This window comes from Dryas octopetala, chromosome 9 (genome assembly GCF_963921425.1).
Source record: "Dryas octopetala chromosome 9, drDryOcto1.1, whole genome shotgun sequence".
Taxonomy (NCBI): Eukaryota; Viridiplantae; Streptophyta; class Magnoliopsida; order Rosales; family Rosaceae; genus Dryas; species Dryas octopetala.
The window spans coordinates 10,142,799-10,161,289 of NC_141374.1; the positions used below are offsets into that span (position 1 = coordinate 10,142,799).

At 38.5% G+C, this 18,491-nt stretch overlaps 3 protein-coding genes and 1 pseudogene across 3 annotated transcripts; 1 reads left to right on the forward strand and 3 right to left on the reverse strand.

Annotated features, from left to right (window-relative positions):
* Positions 1 to 404: 404 nt before the first annotated feature.
* ACR7 (ACT domain repeat 7) lies at positions 405 to 3,544 on the reverse strand. The gene is made up of 7 exons (XM_086256411.1): positions 3,177 to 3,544; positions 2,627 to 2,672; positions 2,390 to 2,504; positions 2,217 to 2,284; positions 1,535 to 2,101; positions 1,332 to 1,436; positions 405 to 1,222 (listed from the first exon to the last, which is right to left on the reverse strand). Exons 1-7 carry the CDS (start codon positions 3,236 to 3,238, stop codon positions 860 to 862), a joined length of 1,326 nt encoding a protein of 441 aa, XP_086112537.1. The 5' UTR covers positions 3,239 to 3,544; the 3' UTR covers positions 405 to 859.
* A 2,226-nt stretch (positions 3,545 to 5,770) lies between these two features.
* LOC147273890 (protein ALTERED XYLOGLUCAN 9 pseudogene) lies at positions 5,771 to 12,138 on the reverse strand (annotated as a pseudogene).
* Positions 12,139 to 13,443: 1,305 nt separating this feature from the next.
* LOC147273891 (Double Clp-N motif protein) lies at positions 13,444 to 16,230 on the forward strand. The gene is made up of 5 exons (XM_086256406.1): positions 13,444 to 13,760; positions 13,877 to 13,915; positions 14,004 to 14,113; positions 14,811 to 14,990; positions 15,799 to 16,230. Exons 1-5 carry the CDS (start codon positions 13,510 to 13,512, stop codon positions 15,954 to 15,956), a joined length of 738 nt encoding a protein of 245 aa, XP_086112532.1. The 5' UTR covers positions 13,444 to 13,509; the 3' UTR covers positions 15,957 to 16,230.
* A 140-nt stretch (positions 16,231 to 16,370) lies between these two features.
* On the reverse strand, positions 16,371 to 18,090 carry LOC147273892 (MATE efflux family protein). The gene has a single exon (XM_086256405.1). It carries the CDS (start codon positions 18,088 to 18,090, stop codon positions 16,564 to 16,566), a length of 1,527 nt encoding a protein of 508 aa, XP_086112531.1. The 3' UTR covers positions 16,371 to 16,563.
* Positions 18,091 to 18,491: the final 401 nt, after the last annotated feature.

Below are 18,491 nucleotides of genomic sequence, written 5' to 3' on the forward strand. Positions count from 1 at the left end.
AATAGTTAATAAGTTCTTAAGCTTCTCCATTAATTATTAATTCTATTTTCAGATATGAGAATTCCGTTGCAAATACTCATATTCTCTTAGCCATAGTCTGATTTTGTCACATGTCTCAAGTTGATTTGACATCAAGAAACCCATTTTCTTGCATGTCACAAACTTGAGGATGTCTACGTTCACATTTTCCAGAGAACATGATTTTTCTTTACCTACTGCTTTATTCAAACAAACAGTCGACAATTTACCAAACTTATTATTTTAATTATAATTTTCTTACCCCACAAATCTATGTGATTTTCTTCTTTAACAAGAAAGGAGCTATGAAATATGAAGCAGGGATTAGATTCTCCCCCCATTGCACTTAAAGTAAAAACATGTGGGTCAGAACTCAGAAATGAAAGAAAAATATTAATATTTCATTAAAAAATCAAGTCAACCATTAAAGTTAAATAATAATACTTAACAGGTCGTTTATGTACATATGTGTAGTGCTGTATAAACCCAAATTCTCTATTTGTTTTACCTAACATTCTCACTATTTAATTTCGGCCTGCCCCAGCCAGCCAGCAACAAACCAATATCAATAACCCTACCTTCCCTCCACCAACACATTTTTTTACATTCCATCTGTTTTTCCCTCTGCTAATTCAAACAAAAGCATTTAAAATGGTGGCCCCTCCATCTCTATGTCCTATCAATTCAGCCAACCAAACCCACCTATAACAACAACTACTATCACCAAATTCCACCCCTCTTTTTCTCTTTATGTACAATCCCAAAACCCCAAGCAAAGAATATTATCATCATGCCAGCAAAGTGAATAATAAATCTCCCACAACCCAAATAGAAACTTCCTCTAAGAATGAGATCTGATCAGCCCCAAATTGTATAGATTCCTTTTCACTAGGCTCCCAAGTGATAACAACACTGCTCCACCAACCCCAACTGCTTGCTCCTCCCTTTCACCCTTTGGATGGTAAATCAATGGCAGTTCCTTGACTTTCAAGTCACTCAACCCTATTTTCTGTCTGACTGATTCAATGATTGCTGGATCTGCAGGGTTCCCCACTGCATCTGTAACATAGAAAACGTTTAGAGCCTTTTCCCTTGTGGTGGATATCTCAGCCCTTGTCACATTAAGACCGTTCTCTCGGAATGTTCTTGTAACTTTCGCTAAAAGGCCCTGTTTATCGTCAGTGCACAATTCTAGCCTCACACCCTGCAAATGCAGTAACCCAATTTGGCCATTAGCATCTACAACATCATGGAATCATAACATAATGAAACAATGAACAATTTAATAGAGAAAACTGAAAAATGGGCAATACCTCAGATGCTCTTCTTTCAATGGCAGCTTGTAAGCATTGGATTACCCGCTGTCGTTCAGGTTCTGAACTAATAGGGGTACCATCAGTGTGCCTAATGTAAAATTCCTGAAACATAATTCAACCACAAAACCCAAGTTAGTCACCCTCAAGTTTGAAAATAATAATATAAAATGACATAAACCAAACTACACAAAAATACATACCATGCATCCTCTATCCCCTGCTGTTTTGATAGTGGCGTGAAAAACCACATAGTCCATGTCTGTCAATGTGCAAACAACATCAAACAAAAGCTTTACTCTATCCTTGCACTGAATATTCACTATGGAATAACCCCTTTCCGCCCAGTTCTGCACCGTTATGACCGGAGAGTCGGTGCAAAGCCGTAGAATGGGCTTCCTTTCATAATCACGATCCGCGAACATCATTTGGTGCAGTCTTCTTTCGGTGTGTGTAACTGCCATGGAAACTGAGGTTTTGGCGCTCCGAATATCATTATCTCCCTTAAGAACATTCCTTAACCGCGATTCAATTGTATCAATCTTCTGGGAGTCTTCAATTGGGCAACCAGAATCACCGTCCTTCACATAAATTAACGAAGCGATTCGCCCATTGTGCGTCCACACCTTGGACTCAACCACATTGCATTGCAGGTCAGCTAGCACTGCAAAGACCTCGGAAAGAAGACCAACCCGGTCTGTCCCGGTAAGCTCCAGTGCTGTTAGACCATTGGAGCAGCTGGATGTCCCAAAGTGAATTGTTCCAAGTGACTGTCAAATACAAAGAAATAAAACAACTTCAGTTTCAATTCTACACAGGAACATAATTAAACACCCATGAAAGAATAAAAAAGGTGATTAAATTGGCATTAAATGAATGATTTACCTGCTCAATATAGTTAATGACGCTCTCGTCAGTTAATTTGTTCCCATTTTGATCAGTAACATGAAAAACTGGAGCAAAAACAAAAACCCATATTTAGAAATAGAATTCAAGAAATACCAGCAAAAGCTAAAAACCCAAAAGGGAATACATTTTATAATTTAGAATTTTCTTACCATCCATGAACCAGCGTCCATCAGAAGAAATATAAGCCTTTTTAATTGAGAGGTTGAGATCCGTGAGGACCTGAACAGCCTCGAGAAGAATTCCATGCCTTCTAGCACTGTCAACCTGTAGACCCAACAAAGAAACAGAGACCATTGATTAGTCAATTTTTAGAAAACTTCAAAGTTCAAAGCTTCTTTTTTGGCTTTTGGAAGGGCATTGAAAATTGGGGTTTCGTAGAAGCAAACCTTGACTAAAGTCGCAGTGGCGCAGACGGCATTGTCGATCACGACCCTGCCAAGCAAAAAAAGCAGTGAATGGTCAAGTCAGAGAACAACACCACCACCATCAACTTTCTATTTTATTTTCATTATTTCCAAACTTTAAATTTCAAATTGCTTACGGTAAATTGTAAGAAAGGTCAGATTTAAAAAATAAAAAATAAAAGAGTATGAAATTTTTAATTTTGGGGAAGAAAATAAAATAAATGCGGGTGAAAATTGGGTAAAGTTGGTGCAACCATTATTGTTGTTTTAAATTAAAATTGTTGGTGAAAATAAAACTAAAGGTAAAATCGAGAAGAGATCCGGATCGGTAAAAATTTTCTCGAGAAAGCAATGGAAAGTTGGAGATCACAGCGGTGGTGAAAAGCAACAAAGCCAGAAAAGCCGCAAAGCTGCAAATCCGAAACTCCAAAAAACACAAATACAAAATCGGAGTCGGTGAAATTTCGAAGTGCTCAGAAACCATTAATGACCACCATGAGTTTAAACAAAAACAAACAGAGAAGTAATATACCTGGGAGTGTTCATACGGAAGACGAGTTTTTCATATTCATCAAGACAAGCAGTCCACTCCATCTTCTTCTTTCAATTTGTGAGAGAAAACAGAGCACTTAACGCAGAACAAGCTGAGGAATGAAGGTGTGCTTGGCCTTTATAGAAAGCAATCCCTCCCTCAAATTCTTCTGCGTGTAGTGAGCGACGAGAGAATCGAAGAAGACCCAAAAACTTCGCACGCCGTATCAAACAAAGCCCAATGCCAGATGTGCCTTCAGACTCTATCGCTCAGACCTTCGACTAAATCGCCATGAACAACCCTCTCAGTCTCTCACCCAACGCCAACCTCTCTCTCTCTCTAGAAAGAGTTACTATTTTCTCTCTCTATTTCTAACCACGCCTTTAGTTCTTCGCACACTCACCTCTTGGCTCTTGCCTCTTATATATATATATTTACTTATTTACAAATTAAAAAAAAAAAACAATTATTATTTTATTGTTTAAAAAAAACGAATATTTTATTCTTTTATTTTATTTATTTATGAGGCCACGCCTCTCGCTCTTACGCAAAGAGCCAGAGGCTGCATTACTACTAACTCGTCACATGGCATGACTAACGCCTTGCCCGGGATGCTGCCCGCGCTGACCGATCCCACACACTAGCCCTCACTCCAAAAGGTCAACCAATCGCAATGACACGTGGCGGCTGATCCCTTCTCCTTCGGGTTTCATACGTCCAGCTCGGCCGCCACGTGTGCCTCTCTAACCCCCGCCTTTGCGTAAGCTCGACTCAATTGGGAAACAAGAAGAATCAAGAAGGGGTGTGTCCATGTGGGCAGAAGCGGGTCCCACATCGCTTGGATATTAAGTTGGGATTTGCCGACCGGAATTATGACAACCACACCGGCTTTTCGGCTTTTCCTCTGTCATTGTTTCGGGCCGGTTTTTCTTGTATTTCAGCCGCTCTCGATGGTAACTTGGTAAATTCCTCACGGAGTCCGTTAAAATGGCTTGTTTTAATGATAGTTTAACTTTCCTAACATGGAATATTCGAATCACGTACGTTGAATTATCAAGTTGAGTTAATGACGGACTGTTATGTGCTAAATGACGTCTAAGGGGATTCGAAGGGTTCGTTAGTCAAAGCGGGATGACGTGGCTGCGTTTGATTGGTGTGAGCGCACGATTTGCGCGCATGACTTTAGACGTAGTCGTGGAGGCACGCCTTCGGACTCATTATGTCTCAGTTGTTTTTCGAAATCCTCAACTTTCCGACACGTGTCGAGTGCAGAGATGGATACGTCGACAAATCCTTCACACTGGACCTGCAAGGGCCCCACCAGCTGGCCCACCACTGTCTGACAATCACGTGCAAGCTCCTCAGAAAGCACGTTCCCTTGCTTGGCAGCTGTCACTGGCAACCGACCTTAATTCTACGTGGCAAACAACGACGACCCCAACTATGTCGTCCCCACACCATCCAACGGTGATGAACGAACGATCCCTCCCCACAGCTCATACGACGTGCGTTGCAAATAACGAAATCGAAACGTCGTTATTTTCGAAGAGCGTCGGTTATACTAGCGACAGGTGTGGCGGTTATGCACTTGAAAACGCGCCGCTTCATTCAAAGTGCGTTGGCGGGAAGATCCACCGTGTTTCCCGCCAAATCGGAAGGTGGTGAGTATGGGGTCCACATCATCACGGGATATATACACATCGATATTGGGCGGGACAAACCCAAAAAAAAAAAAAGCAAGGTGGGTCCAATCGGAAATTGTGGACGCAGTGGCCCTTTGCAGAGAGAAAGGTTCGTTGGTCGCTTGGTGATGTACGAGGACGGTGTGTAGGGAGTGGTTGTACGTCGGTGACAGCTAAGAAAGAACGAACAAATATCTTTTTTTGTTTTTAATTTTTGGAATTCCCGCTTTTTTCCGTGGATCTCCTTTTTGACTGTTAAGTCCATATATGGCGCCAAAATCGAGAGCCACGTTCACATAAGCACGTTTTGGGCGGGATTTGGGGCGAGGGGTGGTATTCCATACAGCGGCGCCGCATATCTCTCCGTGAGACACTCGAGACATGTCTCATCTCAAGTTGAACGTGGTTTACTTAAGCATGTTGGAGTAAATTAATTAGTTAATTAATTAAATAATTAACTGGAAGTCTGGAAGTAATAAATTTAATTTTGTTGCAAATCTCAGTTTGATTTTTAGTCTCATCTGACATCTGGTGTCGAATACTTGCATGTCCCTTCCACGTCTTTCTTCACCAAGATCTCTACTTTCGTCAGAATAAGATCTTGGCCGTCAAATAAAGGGGTTACAGGTTTTGTCATTTTGAGAACCAGGGTTTGGTCAAAGTCTCAAAGTAGCGAGACATGCGACTCATGATGTGAGCTAGGGTGACGAGCTAGCTGAGGCTCTCTCTCATTGTCAATCCTTCTTTGACTTCTATTTTTGCTTAAGCAAAAGTGGTCACATTTTATTTAAAATTTCATTATTTGAAAATTGACCTTCAAAATCAATTTTGTCATTTTTAAGTCGTATCATCAATTTTCTCCCTAATTTTAATTTTAACAATGCATGCCATTCTATAATTTTTTGATTTTATCTATGTAGTGCCCTGATCCAACCTGTTCCAATTTTGTTAACCCATTTGGATTTTAAAACAACATGTTCATGTATCTGATCTAATATTGTCTTAAGGGCAAATTACACAAAAGTACCTTAACTAACCACTCTATTTCACTTGAGTATCTCAATAAAAAAAATTTGCTCGTAGGTACCTCAATTACTGATTTTGTACACCCAGGTACCTCCGTCAACTATTCCGTCAGGGAAGCAGTTAATTGTCCACGTGGCACACTGACATACCTTTAAAAAAATGCCACGTGGACAAACAAATAAAAAAAATGAAATAATTATTTTTAAAAACTAAAAAAATTAAAAACACAATAATTAAATAATTAAAAAATGGAGCACTGTTGCAGCACCCCTCCTTCCGCCTCTCACCCCTCCCTCCGAGACCGACCCAACCCAGCCACCCAACTCTCCTCCGACCCCAGCCACCTTGTCGCCGACCCCAGCCACCACGCCGCCGACCCACCTGGCCACCCACCCTCTCTTTCCCCGCCCCTCTCTCTCTCTCTTTCTCTCTCTCTCTCTCTCTCTCTCTCTCTCTCCTCGAAACCTCAGCCCAACCCCAGCCCCAGCCCCATCCACCGTACAACGAACCCCACAATTCCAACTCAAGGACTCGATATCCAGCAACAAAAAGGGTCCTCCGGATTGGCGCAAAAGCTTACTTTTGTGAAGCTGTTTATCATATTCACCACGCAATGCGTCAGTCATCTTCTCCCTCTTCTCCTCCATATTCAGCATCGAGTTTATCAACGTCGGCATGCCAATCCAGAACAAGTGCTGCGATCTGGCCGGCACTGATCCCATTGCAGGCTCAGGAGAAAATGGTAGCAAAGAAACCGCACGACTCCGTAGTGATTTCAATGAAACACCAAAATCTGATGCGTTGGTGAAATGAAGCATATGCCATAGCCCAGAACCCAGAACCCATGACCAACACATCTGGGTAATTTCGATTTCGCTTGAAACCCATCACCAAATTAGTCAAATTAACACCAAAGGAGCCCAAATGAAATCCAGTCTCATCCCAAACTCACCCACCACAATCTGATAATCACTATGCCTTTTAAACAAATCATTCCTAACCTTCTCCATAGGCTCTGAATCCAAAACAAGACTCAACAAAGAAAGCGCCACATACCTTGCTTGAGAGTCCCCTGCCACCACAACCCAAGATCCGTTAAGCAAATCGGAGGCGTCGGAACGACCCAGTTTCTGGGTGGGGGTTGGGGTTGGGCTGGGGTTGGGGTTTCGGGGAGAGAGAGAGAGAGAGAGAGAGAGAGAGAGAGAGAGAGAGAGAGAGATAGAGAGAGAGAGAGAGGGGCGTGGAAAGAAAGGGTGGGTGGCCAAGTGGGTCGGCGGCGTGGTGGCTGGGGTCGGCGACAAGGTGGCTGGGGTCGGAGGGGTGGGTGGCTGGGTTGGGTGGGTCTCGGAGGGAGGGGTGCTGCAACAGTGCTCCATTTTTTCTTTATTTTTTAGTTTTTTTAATTTAATTATTGTGTTTTTAATTTTTTTAGTTTTTTAAAATAATTATTTTATTTTTTAAAGTTTATTTTATTTTTTATTATTTGTTTGTCCACGTGGCATTTTTTTTAAGGTATGTCAGTGTGCCACGTGGACAATTAACGGCTTCCCTGACGGAATAGTTGACGGAGGTACATGGGTGTGCAAAATCAGTAATTGAGGTACCTACGAGCAACTTTTTTTATTGGGCGTACTCAAGTGAAATAAGATGGTTAGTTGAGGTACTTTTGTGTAATTTGCCCTTGTCTTAATTTCAAATGGCACTATTGTTGTTCTCAAATCACCAAATTCTAAACTATGTAGAATGTTCCATAACCACATGAGCAACAAGTGCTCACTATATAATATAGTCATTAATCTTTTCACGTTATTAGCAGAAAAGTATTTTGACTACAGTTGGATGGGCATGGTTAAGAACTTAAGACTTAAGACATATATATATATATATATATATATTAAAATAGAAACAGCTTTATTGAGCATTCAACGTTAATTTCCTTATACGACAACTTCCTTTTTACCCTTGTATTGAAAGAATATGGAACCAAATAGTCAAATACCTACATGGAAAAGTAATGCTACTTTGAATTAGGATCACGTTAAAATCATAAACATATGATAATACTAGACACTAGCTAATATCTCAATTTTTTGGATTTCAATCATAAATCACATCTAAAGTTAATTTGAAAAATCATGAATTCTCTCTTAAGTTTTTCAAACATGATTCATTAGTAATATGAAATTTTAAATCCTTCTCAATCCGAAAATTCATTTATTGTTTCCTTAAGTTTCCTAAATATAGTACTTCAGTAACATGTGTAAATACCACCAATGTCACCTTAATTAACTGCCCTGTTTCAAACACATAGTTATAAACAGCCCTAGAACAATCCACTTTATATCAATTGTTTAATCTTGGTTGGTCACATTATTTTTTACAATAAATACTGATGCACTAAATTATTTTATCAAATTTGATGATCAACTAATATGGTATATGAGATGTACGTCAATTTGTAAATAAATGAGATTTAGAGTATGTGGATCAAAGAAATTAAGTAAGTAAAATATTAACATATCAGTTGGAATTTTTAAAATTGGAATAAGAGTTTGGTGCCTCTAGTACTACATACTACACTATTTTTAAGATGAAAATTAGGTAACCATTTGATCAAAGGATTGCCCATATCATAATTATTATTGTTATGTTATGTGTAATATATAATGTCAAGTTACTTAAGTATATTAGAAGTCTTCCATAAAAGAATAGAAACAAGATGGTATATTCGAAGGGTTTTAAAGAGATTCTCCAATGACAACAGAAGTCAACCAATAACAAGTGTGGCCTATCCAATTAGATTGCAAAACGCAGACCGTGCGATCACTATCGGACGGCAGGCAGGGGGACCAACATTGGAAGCCCAAGTAAGAAAACGTAAGCGGGAGGCAAACTCTGCAGGTCATGCAGGCTTGCCTTGCAAGACTGGTTTTCTAGCTATCTGCATGGCATGACTCTTAGAGCCATTTTTCATGCATCAGGTATTTATAATAAGCTATTTGGTCAATCGAAAGCATGCCACTAGCTCTGCTTATAATTAAGTACATTATTTTCAAAGTATACTAACATAACATGAAACATGACTTAAGTCTGATCACCATAATACTATGTATACTTGTTCTAATTAGTTATTGGTTTAGTAGCTTTTCTTTCCACTTTATTACAAGATATCTTAAGTTCAAATTTTACCTCTCAAAAAAAAAAAAAAAAAACCGTATAATTAAGTATATGATCATACACTAATTATTTAATTCCCCCAAATCCTCATATTATTATATTTTTCAGTTAAAAAATAAAATTTCTTTGGCCTTCGATATGGTAAATCATAATTAAAACTCCACCTGGATTCTTGGAATTAATTCCATTATAAGGAATAAATATGAGATTCTAGGAATTTCCATTACAGTAGTGCTAGATATCCCACATTTTTATACCACAATTTCATATCACCTTATGTGGTAACTTATATGGCATTCATACATTGGATACTAAAAAATAAAAACAAAAATCCAAAAAGAAAAAGAAAAATCTTGTTCAGTAAAATAATGACACATAAGATAGTATGAAAATGTGGTATAAGAATGTAGTAAATATAGCATTATTCTTTCCCATATTTTCGAAGGCATTTTCAATCTAGCTATAGTTTGGCTCCATGTACCCCTCCATTAAATTGCTTCAAGTAGTTACTACATCAAGTTTGCGCCAGCTGGAGAATTGTAGGTTGGGGGAAAGGACTTGTCAAGCATTGAAAAAATATGAAAATCCTTGGAATTAATTTTATTATAAGATTGTGACTGCCTAATCTTGCCCTGTTGGCTGTTGCCCATCCAAATTAATAATAATATTATTAATTTGAGAATTTAAGGGTGTGGCCATTGTTGGCCTTTTGGCTTCCCTTGAGAAGACAGAGCACCCAATTGGACAACTTTCCCATTTGTCAATCGAAAACCAGCAAGCATTTTTTATAAACACTTTAGTCATTAATTATAAATTATAATAATTTCTTCACCATACTAGAGAATAACCCATAAAATTAATTTTGATAAGGACGTATGATAATGACCAAATTTTTTACATGGGCTATGGACACTTGGAAGATATATGGATCTTCTACTTTTGGTTTTGGGGAGTAGATTTTGCTTTAACACTTGGGTTTGAATTATTTGATGTGTGTTCAAGTTTTTTAAATGGTATATATATAGACTGCTTGATTGCAGCAAAATTGGCTACTCACCGCGATTAACTTATGTACTCCCAAAATGCATGTCGATCCATTTGTCCCTCACCAAACTATGCCCTTGCTACAGATTTAGCCTTTCTCTAGAGTTGGGTATGTTTATTCTTGAAAAAATACCTACATATTATTGCTATCTATCCTGATATAAGAGATAAAGACAATAAATATAAACATTTGTGACATCAAAATTTTACTTTCATTTATAACAATCTCCCTAGCTTCCTTAAATAGGCCGACTTTACTTGATGTTGGTGTAAATAGACCCTAATATGTTTTATTTTTTATTTTATTTTTTCTCTCTTGTGTCAAATTATTATGGTGAGTATGGGAGGAGTAAATATTATACTAATAAAGTTATAAATTTCTAGATATTAGTTGATTGTCAATTGTGTCGCTATTTGCTTACAGCATTGGTTATTTTGGCATATCATTTTTCTATTTTAGAATTTACATGTCATAACTTTGATGAGAAAAGTCCACTTTAGTAGTTATCAAAATTTGAATCGATAAACTCACTTGGTTCCCTCAAGAACCAAAGCCTACGTAATGAGCGATTACATTGATTTGACTCATTCTAGTTCTAAAATATCTATTTGCATGCCATGATTAGATTAACATAAGGCTGACGTCTATGTCTTTAAACATCCTTATCTTGTCAAGGATTGATTAAGCATTTCTTAGTACAGCATGGATAATGATGGGCCTTGTTAATTGGTAAAAATATTGTCCATAGGAGTTGAAACTATTAATCAGAAAATTAACATAATTGGGTCAATATGTGGGTGAATGATGTTCTTCTCTCCTCCCTAGTAGTTTTTTCAACATAAAGTAACATGCTGGTGGACACACACAACTAATTAATTTCATGATTAATAAGCTTCTTTTCTAAGCAAGAGAATCAAAGATGAGATATCGCTTTTTATTTGTGACTTAGACATGTTTTATGCTGGTGGCGTGAGTGTGTGGCTAAGGTAATATTACACACTAAGACATAAATGAGGTTAATTTCAAAGTTTACGAAGAAAATCATACGTGATAGGTAAAATAAAGGTTAGTAAGGAGTCTACATGGCCTTGCTAATTTGTTGCATAATTAATTGCATGGAGCACTAAAATACCTTTGGCCTTAAATGCCTATATATACAAGTATTGCAACATAATTTAAGTACGTTGATCTAATATGTATGATTTGTGAGTGTTTTACGTATTTAGACTTTTTACCTCATAAGTTCGGTTTGATAAGCAAAATAGAGGCATTAGATTTCATTCTCAGGTTTAATAAGAACACTTTCCGGAATGTATTACTTTTGGCATTCGATAGACTGTGTGAACAATCATTAGACAAGCACACCATGATTGTTTACACCAAACCTTTCTCATTCGGTAAACCCCTCCAGCAGCCTCCAGTACATAAATCTAGCTAAAGGTTTCAACTCCTAGGGACACCCCCCTCGTACGCTATACTTGAGATCTAGTAGGTGCTGCTATGCACATTTCAGAGATTTACATGCCCCACTTGCATCTTATTGTCTTCTTTGAACAACAAGTTCCACATTCCAACTTGACTATTCGGTACCACATTCTTGTGCTACACTGCTAGTCTTTCCATTCCCCTCAATTTACTGCACCAAATCAGAGGGACCAGACCTTTGTCTACAGAAAAAATGGTGGCCTAATCTTGGTGGTGGGTACCACCTCTTGAAGACTTTGTTATGCTATATGTCTATGCTGGTCACACAGATTGTGACCCATGTTGTGGAAACTTTCACATGGGATCTTTGTGCCCTTGCCAATAGGGTCAAGTGCCCCCACAGTTTTGATTTTTTTTAAATGAACCCTTAATTTCACTTGTTTGATTGTTTCCTATTCACATGGCACCACATGACATTGCAAATGAGTTGGCCCTGCCTTTTCAGGACACTATGCTTCCATAATTGGTGGCCGGACTGGACAATTGGACATGCATATTACATACCAAGTTGTGGATTGGATATTACCTTCTGAAACACTAAGCTCATAGCTTCAAAAAAAAGCTGCTACTATGCCTTTTTCACTTTTCATTTCGATAAGATCAGAGATTCAGAAACATTATAATGTGTTTGTTTTTTGTTTTCTGTTTTGAAGAGGCAAATTAAAGGACATGTTGTGGGATTGAATTCAGATTTATATATGCCTTTTCAAGAGCAGTGGATTTATATCATTGAGCTGTATGATCCATAGGGACAAGGTGAACGGTGAATCTGTAAATGTGTTGGCTGTCGCATTTAATTTTCTGTTGTTCAGGGCACATCATTTCCATGTAATGATATGAACCATTAGAATGCATATGCTAAAAGTCTCACTCAGTCACTCGTCCCTCATTGATCACATTTCACGAGTGCTGTGCTCCTTGAGCATGGGTTCAATAAATAGTCGAGCCCAGATGAGTTAAAGGCTATTAAGTTCGATTCATTGATCTAGTTTTAGTCTTATTGGGCCAAGTGATGGCCACTGGACATTTTATGTTCGATCTTCATGTTAAAGATTCAGCTTCAAAATAGAAATTAAACCATTCAACTAAAATTAAGAGAAATTTGAAAAACTAATCCATTTTGATTGCTATTAAAGATTAATTTTTAACTATTTTTAAAATTTTTAGAATTTTAACCTTCGAGTAGTGCTCGAGCTCCTCTTGAGAACTACTTGAACCCCCCTCGAGTAGCACTTGAAATGGTCAAATTTCTAAAATTTTTAAAAAGAAGTTAAAAGTCCTTAATTAACTTTAATTTGGGTTAGTTTTTCAAATTTCTCAAAAATCAATTGTTAATAAGTGAAAAGATTTAACATCTTATAAATTAGAGAAATTTAGAAAATTAACCCATTTTGATTGCCATTAAAGACTTTTAACCTATTTTTTTTATTTTTAGAATTTGACCCTCGAGTAATACTCGAGTTTCCATCGAAAAGTGCTCAAACTCCCCTCGAGTAGTACTTGAACCCTATCGAGTAGTGCTCAAGAGGGGTTCAAGTACTATTCGAAGGTCAAATTTCTAAAAAAAAAAAAAAGTTAAAAGTCTTTATTTAACTTCAATTTAGGTTAATTTTTCAAATTTCTCTATAAACTATTATGCAAAGGGTGTACAAAAACCGGCTGGACCGTCTAAACAAGCCAAGAAATGGGTTCAGTCCAATTGTCAGCACACAACGTTTCGACTAGCCCAATTGCAACGGTTATAACTCATAAGTTAATTTGGGCTGTCAGGCTCAAAAAGAAGTCAACTTGAGTTGAAGAAAGCCCAGTCCAAACTCCAACACAATAACACAACCACTGAAGGATGCCGTTTCCTTCTTGCTTGCAATCCCATATCCATTTCCAAGCACTGAGCGAGTCCCACTCTTGTTTTCCAAAAATGGCCGCTCACATGCTTTCCAAGCTTCCAACAACCACCTCAGCTCTCAATCCCAATCCCAATCACGGAACCAAACCCGACCCGTATTCTCCACCCCTGACCCTGACCCTGACTCTGAGACCCAACAGTTTGCAGAATCCATGGCTGGGCGCCAACAGTCTCTCGCTTCAGTCCTCAACACTCACCGTTCGAACCCACATGCCAAAGCTCCGACCTTTGCCTTCCACAGTCTGCCTCAGCCTCCCTACCGCGTAAGTCCCATTTTCTCACATTGCCAAGACCCTCTTTCTTGATTTTTGATTTTAATTTTTGCACATTTTAGATGACCAAGGTGTTGTTTCAGATGCTTCTGATTTGGTCATTACAGAAACCCAGAAAGAGTTTCATCTACTGAGAAAGTGCCAAAGTGAGTTTTCTTTTCTTTTTTGTGGTTTGGTGTTTTGGTGTCTGGGTTTGTTGGGATTGAGGTTTTGGTTATGGGTGAGTGGACGCAGATGGTCTTGGAGGGCTATAAAGTCATTTGCCATGGGTGAATTGGAAGCTAGGAAACTCAAGTACCCAACCACTGGGACTGAAGCACTTCTCATGGGTATCCTCATAGAGGGTAAAGCAATTTTCTTTTACCCTTTTAAGCTTTTATTGTTGTTAATTTTAGTTCATTTATTTATTTTCTGTGTGATTCATCCTCCTAATGCAAGTAGTCTTTATTGGTTGGTTATTGATCTTACTGCTCGTATATTTAAGTCTTAATTTCAATTTCAATCATGTTTAAGGTCATTTAAAGATGAAGTCAAACAATTTATAGAGTTTGAACTATAATAAGTAAGAACGAACTGCAAAGTTTGATATTTAAACGGTTGCGGAATATAAGATAGTGTGGAGCATTATAATATAGTCTTCCTGTGAACTATGCATAAGTTGAAGCTTGTAGAGAGAAGGTATGCCATGGGATTAGTTGGCGAATTGTGGTTCTTTTGGTGCAGTCTACTAGAGAAAAAGATGAATATATATATATATATATTTTCATATTACCTCTTAATGCAACAACCATCCTCTCTCCTGTATGCTGGTTAGAACTGAGAAGGCCCTTGTGTAGTTGTGTGCAGGCTTCCACCTTATGCATAAGGGCTTAGCTGTCAATTTAGTCCAAGTTATGATTCAAAAGCAACAACTAAAGGCTAACTACGAATGCAAATCTTAATAAGATACCAAGCCTTACAGAAGTTACAGTATATTTACCATCTTTACCCAAAAAAAATCTTATGAATATATCTGATCTTTGTGATAAATGGAACATGCAGGAACCAGTGTGGCTGCAAAATTTTTGCGGGCAAATGGAATTACGCTTTTCAAGGTGCGTGAAGAAACCATCAAGTTACTTGGGAAAGCTGACATGTACTTTTTCAGTCCTGAGCATCCCCCATTGACTGAGGAAACTCAAAGAGTGCTTGATTGGGCTGTTGATAGAAAGCTAAAATCTGGTAAATTTTGGGCCATGTTATTTATATATAAATTTTTCTCTTTTGGAAATTTTTTTGATTGGCCTTTTAATTTTTGCAAATTAAATTTGTTTCTTACATGTCTCCTCATTCAGGAGTCCTGAACTTGTGTCTATTACTGTTTTTGGGATCGCATGAATGGTCAATCAAGTAGTATCTTGGACATCAAACAAAAATATAAATTCATACATATATACTGACAGGTAGTGTATGTATAGTGGCTGAGATGAGCCCGAATTCACAACAAAGATGTAGGCTAGTAACTTCAATTTAAATAGCATTACATATGATTTTGTGAATTCTTGTTTTTCTAGAACTTTCTGTAAATGTTTCCTGTGCTCTGTAATTTCATTTTTTTCTTATCTTTCATCAGAGAATGTTTGTTAGTGTGCAATCTTTTACAAATACAGAGCTTTGGATTAAGTATTATGATGAAAGGTTGTGTTCCAAATTGTCTTGTAGAAGAATTGGTCTGAAGTGGTATTTGTGGATAATGCATTTTTCTTTTGTGAGATTGGAATATCAGATGTAATTTGTTTCAATAAATGGTGAAAAAAAAAAAAAATCTTATTTTACCATGGTTCTTGACTGCAACCAAGATAACAGAACTATTTGAAATGGAGACTGTGTCGCTCTTTGTGCAATGTACCCTCACTTGTGGAATTGCTGAAGTGAACTGCAAAGGCAAATGACCATCTTCTCATTGACAAATCATAATTCTCAACTGATCGACTCCTTTTGCTGTACTCTAATGTCCTAGCAATTTTATTTATTAATTTATCAATTGCAGGTGATGATGGGCAAATTACAACATCTGATCTACTTCTTGGCATTTGGTATGAAGCGGAATCCCCAGGTCACAAGATAATGGCTACCCTTGGCTTCAATGAAGAGAAAGTGAAAGAGCTGGAATCTTTAAGTTCTAAACCTGGATTTGTTGATGGATGATATGTTCTATTTTTGTTCACTGTGACCTAGGATGTGAATTTCTACATCAAGGATGGATTGGTGATGTTATTCAGAGATGTGTAGTGGAATTTCAAATTCCATGGCCAAAAAAATGGTATTTCAAGTTCCTGAATGGTAGTTTGCATTTGATTCATGTGGGATTGTCCAAGTTCAGCCTACAAGTAGTTTTTTCTTGTGTTTAATTATTGAAATTGAAGAATAGTTCTGCAATAATTTCTTTCGTATGGAATGCCATGTGACTTATTTAGGCGAATTCTATTTTGCATGAAATTGCATTTTAACTATGTATGCATTTTAAAGCCACACTAGTCTCTGGCTCTCAAGAAATTTCTTGACTGCATGTAAGGTTGCGCACCCTTTATATCAGGTGATGATTAATTCACATGGATTCATGAGGAAGGCATTAACCCCCAAATTACAGAAATGACTGAAAGTTGTTTTTTTTTTTCTTTCCCCAAAGCTGTTTCTAGAGTTGGTCATCGGGATCCTGGTTATATGGTAGGTGAGCTTTGTTAAATTTTACCTTTTCTGGTTAACCAGGATAGGAGAGGATATGTGTTGGAGTTAAAGACGTCTGTACAGGTTCTTAGACTTCAGCAGTAATATTCTCCATGCTTTTGTGGTCTCCTTCTTTGTTAGCTTCCGGTGCTTGACAGGCAACTGAGGCAAGTATTTGTGCCTTGCAAGCTTCTTCTTCCCAATTGATCCTTACAACAAACATCAGCAACAGAATCAAGCATGCAACCATTCCAATTAAGAATCCTATCAACAGTCCACTGAGCCCAAGTGCAACCTTGAAGGCTAAAACAACTCCTAAGGGCAAGGCCATGAAGTAAAACCCACCAAGATTGGCATACATAGCCAACCATGGCCTTGCCGTTCCCCGGACAATTCCTCCACAAACTGCTAATGGGAAATTTACCACCTCCACTAAAGCCATCAGCATCATCATCTTCTTCACACCTCTGACAATTCCCTTGTCATGACTGAACAAAGATCCCCAACTTCCCCTGGCTGCTAACATCAGCAACCCACCTATGCAACCTGAGACCACACTTACTGCTAGAGACACAAATGCAGACTCATAAGCAGGGCCTGCTTGGTTTGCCCCGAGTTCATTCGAGACACGGGTTGATGCACATGTTGCCAGAGAAAGCATCACTGAGTATAGCAAGTAGTCAAAGTTTAATACAATGGCTAAAACTCCCACTGCCTGCTTGGCATTGGCAAGCCTGCCTGTTAGAAGTACCAAAATCTCATAGCACCACCATTCTAGGCAGGTAGTGAGGCAGCAAGGTCCACAAAGCTTGAGCAGCCTAATCCAATCCCCAACACCTTGGTCAAACCACCCCCCTTCCTTCCACCTCCCTTCCTTTGCATTAAGTTCAATCATACACACATACACAGCAAGTAGAATCACAACTATGAGATCAGTGATCCACACAGACATTGCAATTCCCTCAATACCCTTGGCTTTCGAAAGCAAGATGTTGATGGGTATGTGAAGGGCAAGCGCCAGAGCTGAGCTGAACATTGAAGGCACTGTAATGCTCTGTGAGCTCAAGTAGGCTTTGAGGGGACAGAGCAATGAGGTAACCACCAAGTCTGGCAGGAGATAGAAAAGGTAGCTCTTTGCAACTGTTGAAATGTCCTCTTGTTGGCCAAAATGGATGAGGATTTTGTCAACATTGAGCCACAAGAAAGAGATGGGAAATGTTGCAAGTAGCAACAAGAAAGTTGCCATGAGAAGGGTTTTGTGGAGGAGCTTAACGTTTTTAGCCCCATAAGCTTGACCACATATCGGTTCCATGGCACTAGAGAGTCCATTCATGACAGAGAAGCCAGTGACATTAGCAAAAGTGAACCCAAGTGTGCCACCAGCCAATTGAAGCTCTCCAAGTCTGCCAAGAAAAGCTGTTGTGATAGCTATCTTGGCAAACCATGTCAAATTCATTGCCACCAGAGGAAGAGCTATTCCTCTTTGTAATTTTAGCTCTGACAGCATGATCTTGACAAAGTTGGCTGGCCGTTTTTGAGTGAGAGGTGGGGATGAAGGTGGCTGCAGAGAGGCTCTCTCTCTTGGGTTCTCTTCCAAGTTTGATGTTGCAGACATTGTGTGATAGAATAGAGCAAAATGGCTTGCAGGCTTGGTGGGATTGTTTCAAATATAATTTCCAAGCAAAGGATGAGAATGTGGCTTTTTTACTTTGTTGGCTTTTGCAGATAAGGTTGATTAATTGTTTATGACTGCATGGGTTTCGTGAGGATGTTTGTTTCCTAAAAGAAGCAAATTGGTTGGCTCTTTATGTAACGGCCAATTATGAAAGAGAGAATTGGTGGTGGATTTCTAGTGCGTGCTGAGAATGCAAGGGCCAAATCATGCATTCATGCTTATAATTCCCTTAAGAATCTCATGAGATTTGGTATGTGTTAGGTCTTAATAAAAGTGATAAGAAGAAATCCAATTGTAGTAAACTAACTGCCTAGAGGCAGACCCCAAAGAAAAGGAAAAAA

Coding starts and splice junctions, on each gene's coding strand:
- ACR7 (XM_086256411.1), bottom strand. CDS start 3,238: ATGGAGTGGACTGCTTGTCTTGATGAATATGAAAAACTCGTCTTCCGT. Junction 2,673..3,176: donor TTCCGTATGAACACTCCCAG/GTATATTACTTC, acceptor TTTGCTTGGCAG/GGTCGTGATCGACAATGCCG. Junction 1,437..1,534: donor CAGGGGATAGAGGATGCATG/GTATGTATTTTT, acceptor ATTATGTTTCAG/GAATTTTACATTAGGCACAC.
- LOC147273891 (XM_086256406.1), top strand. CDS start 13,510: ATGGCCGCTCACATGCTTTCCAAGCTTCCAACAACCACCTCAGCTCTC. Junction 13,761..13,876: donor TGCCTCAGCCTCCCTACCGC/GTAAGTCCCATT, acceptor TGGTCATTACAG/AAACCCAGAAAGAGTTTCAT. Junction 13,916..14,003: donor TCTACTGAGAAAGTGCCAAA/GTGAGTTTTCTT, acceptor GAGTGGACGCAG/ATGGTCTTGGAGGGCTATAA.
- LOC147273892 (XM_086256405.1), bottom strand. CDS start 18,090: ATGTCTGCAACATCAAACTTGGAAGAGAACCCAAGAGAGAGAGCCTCT.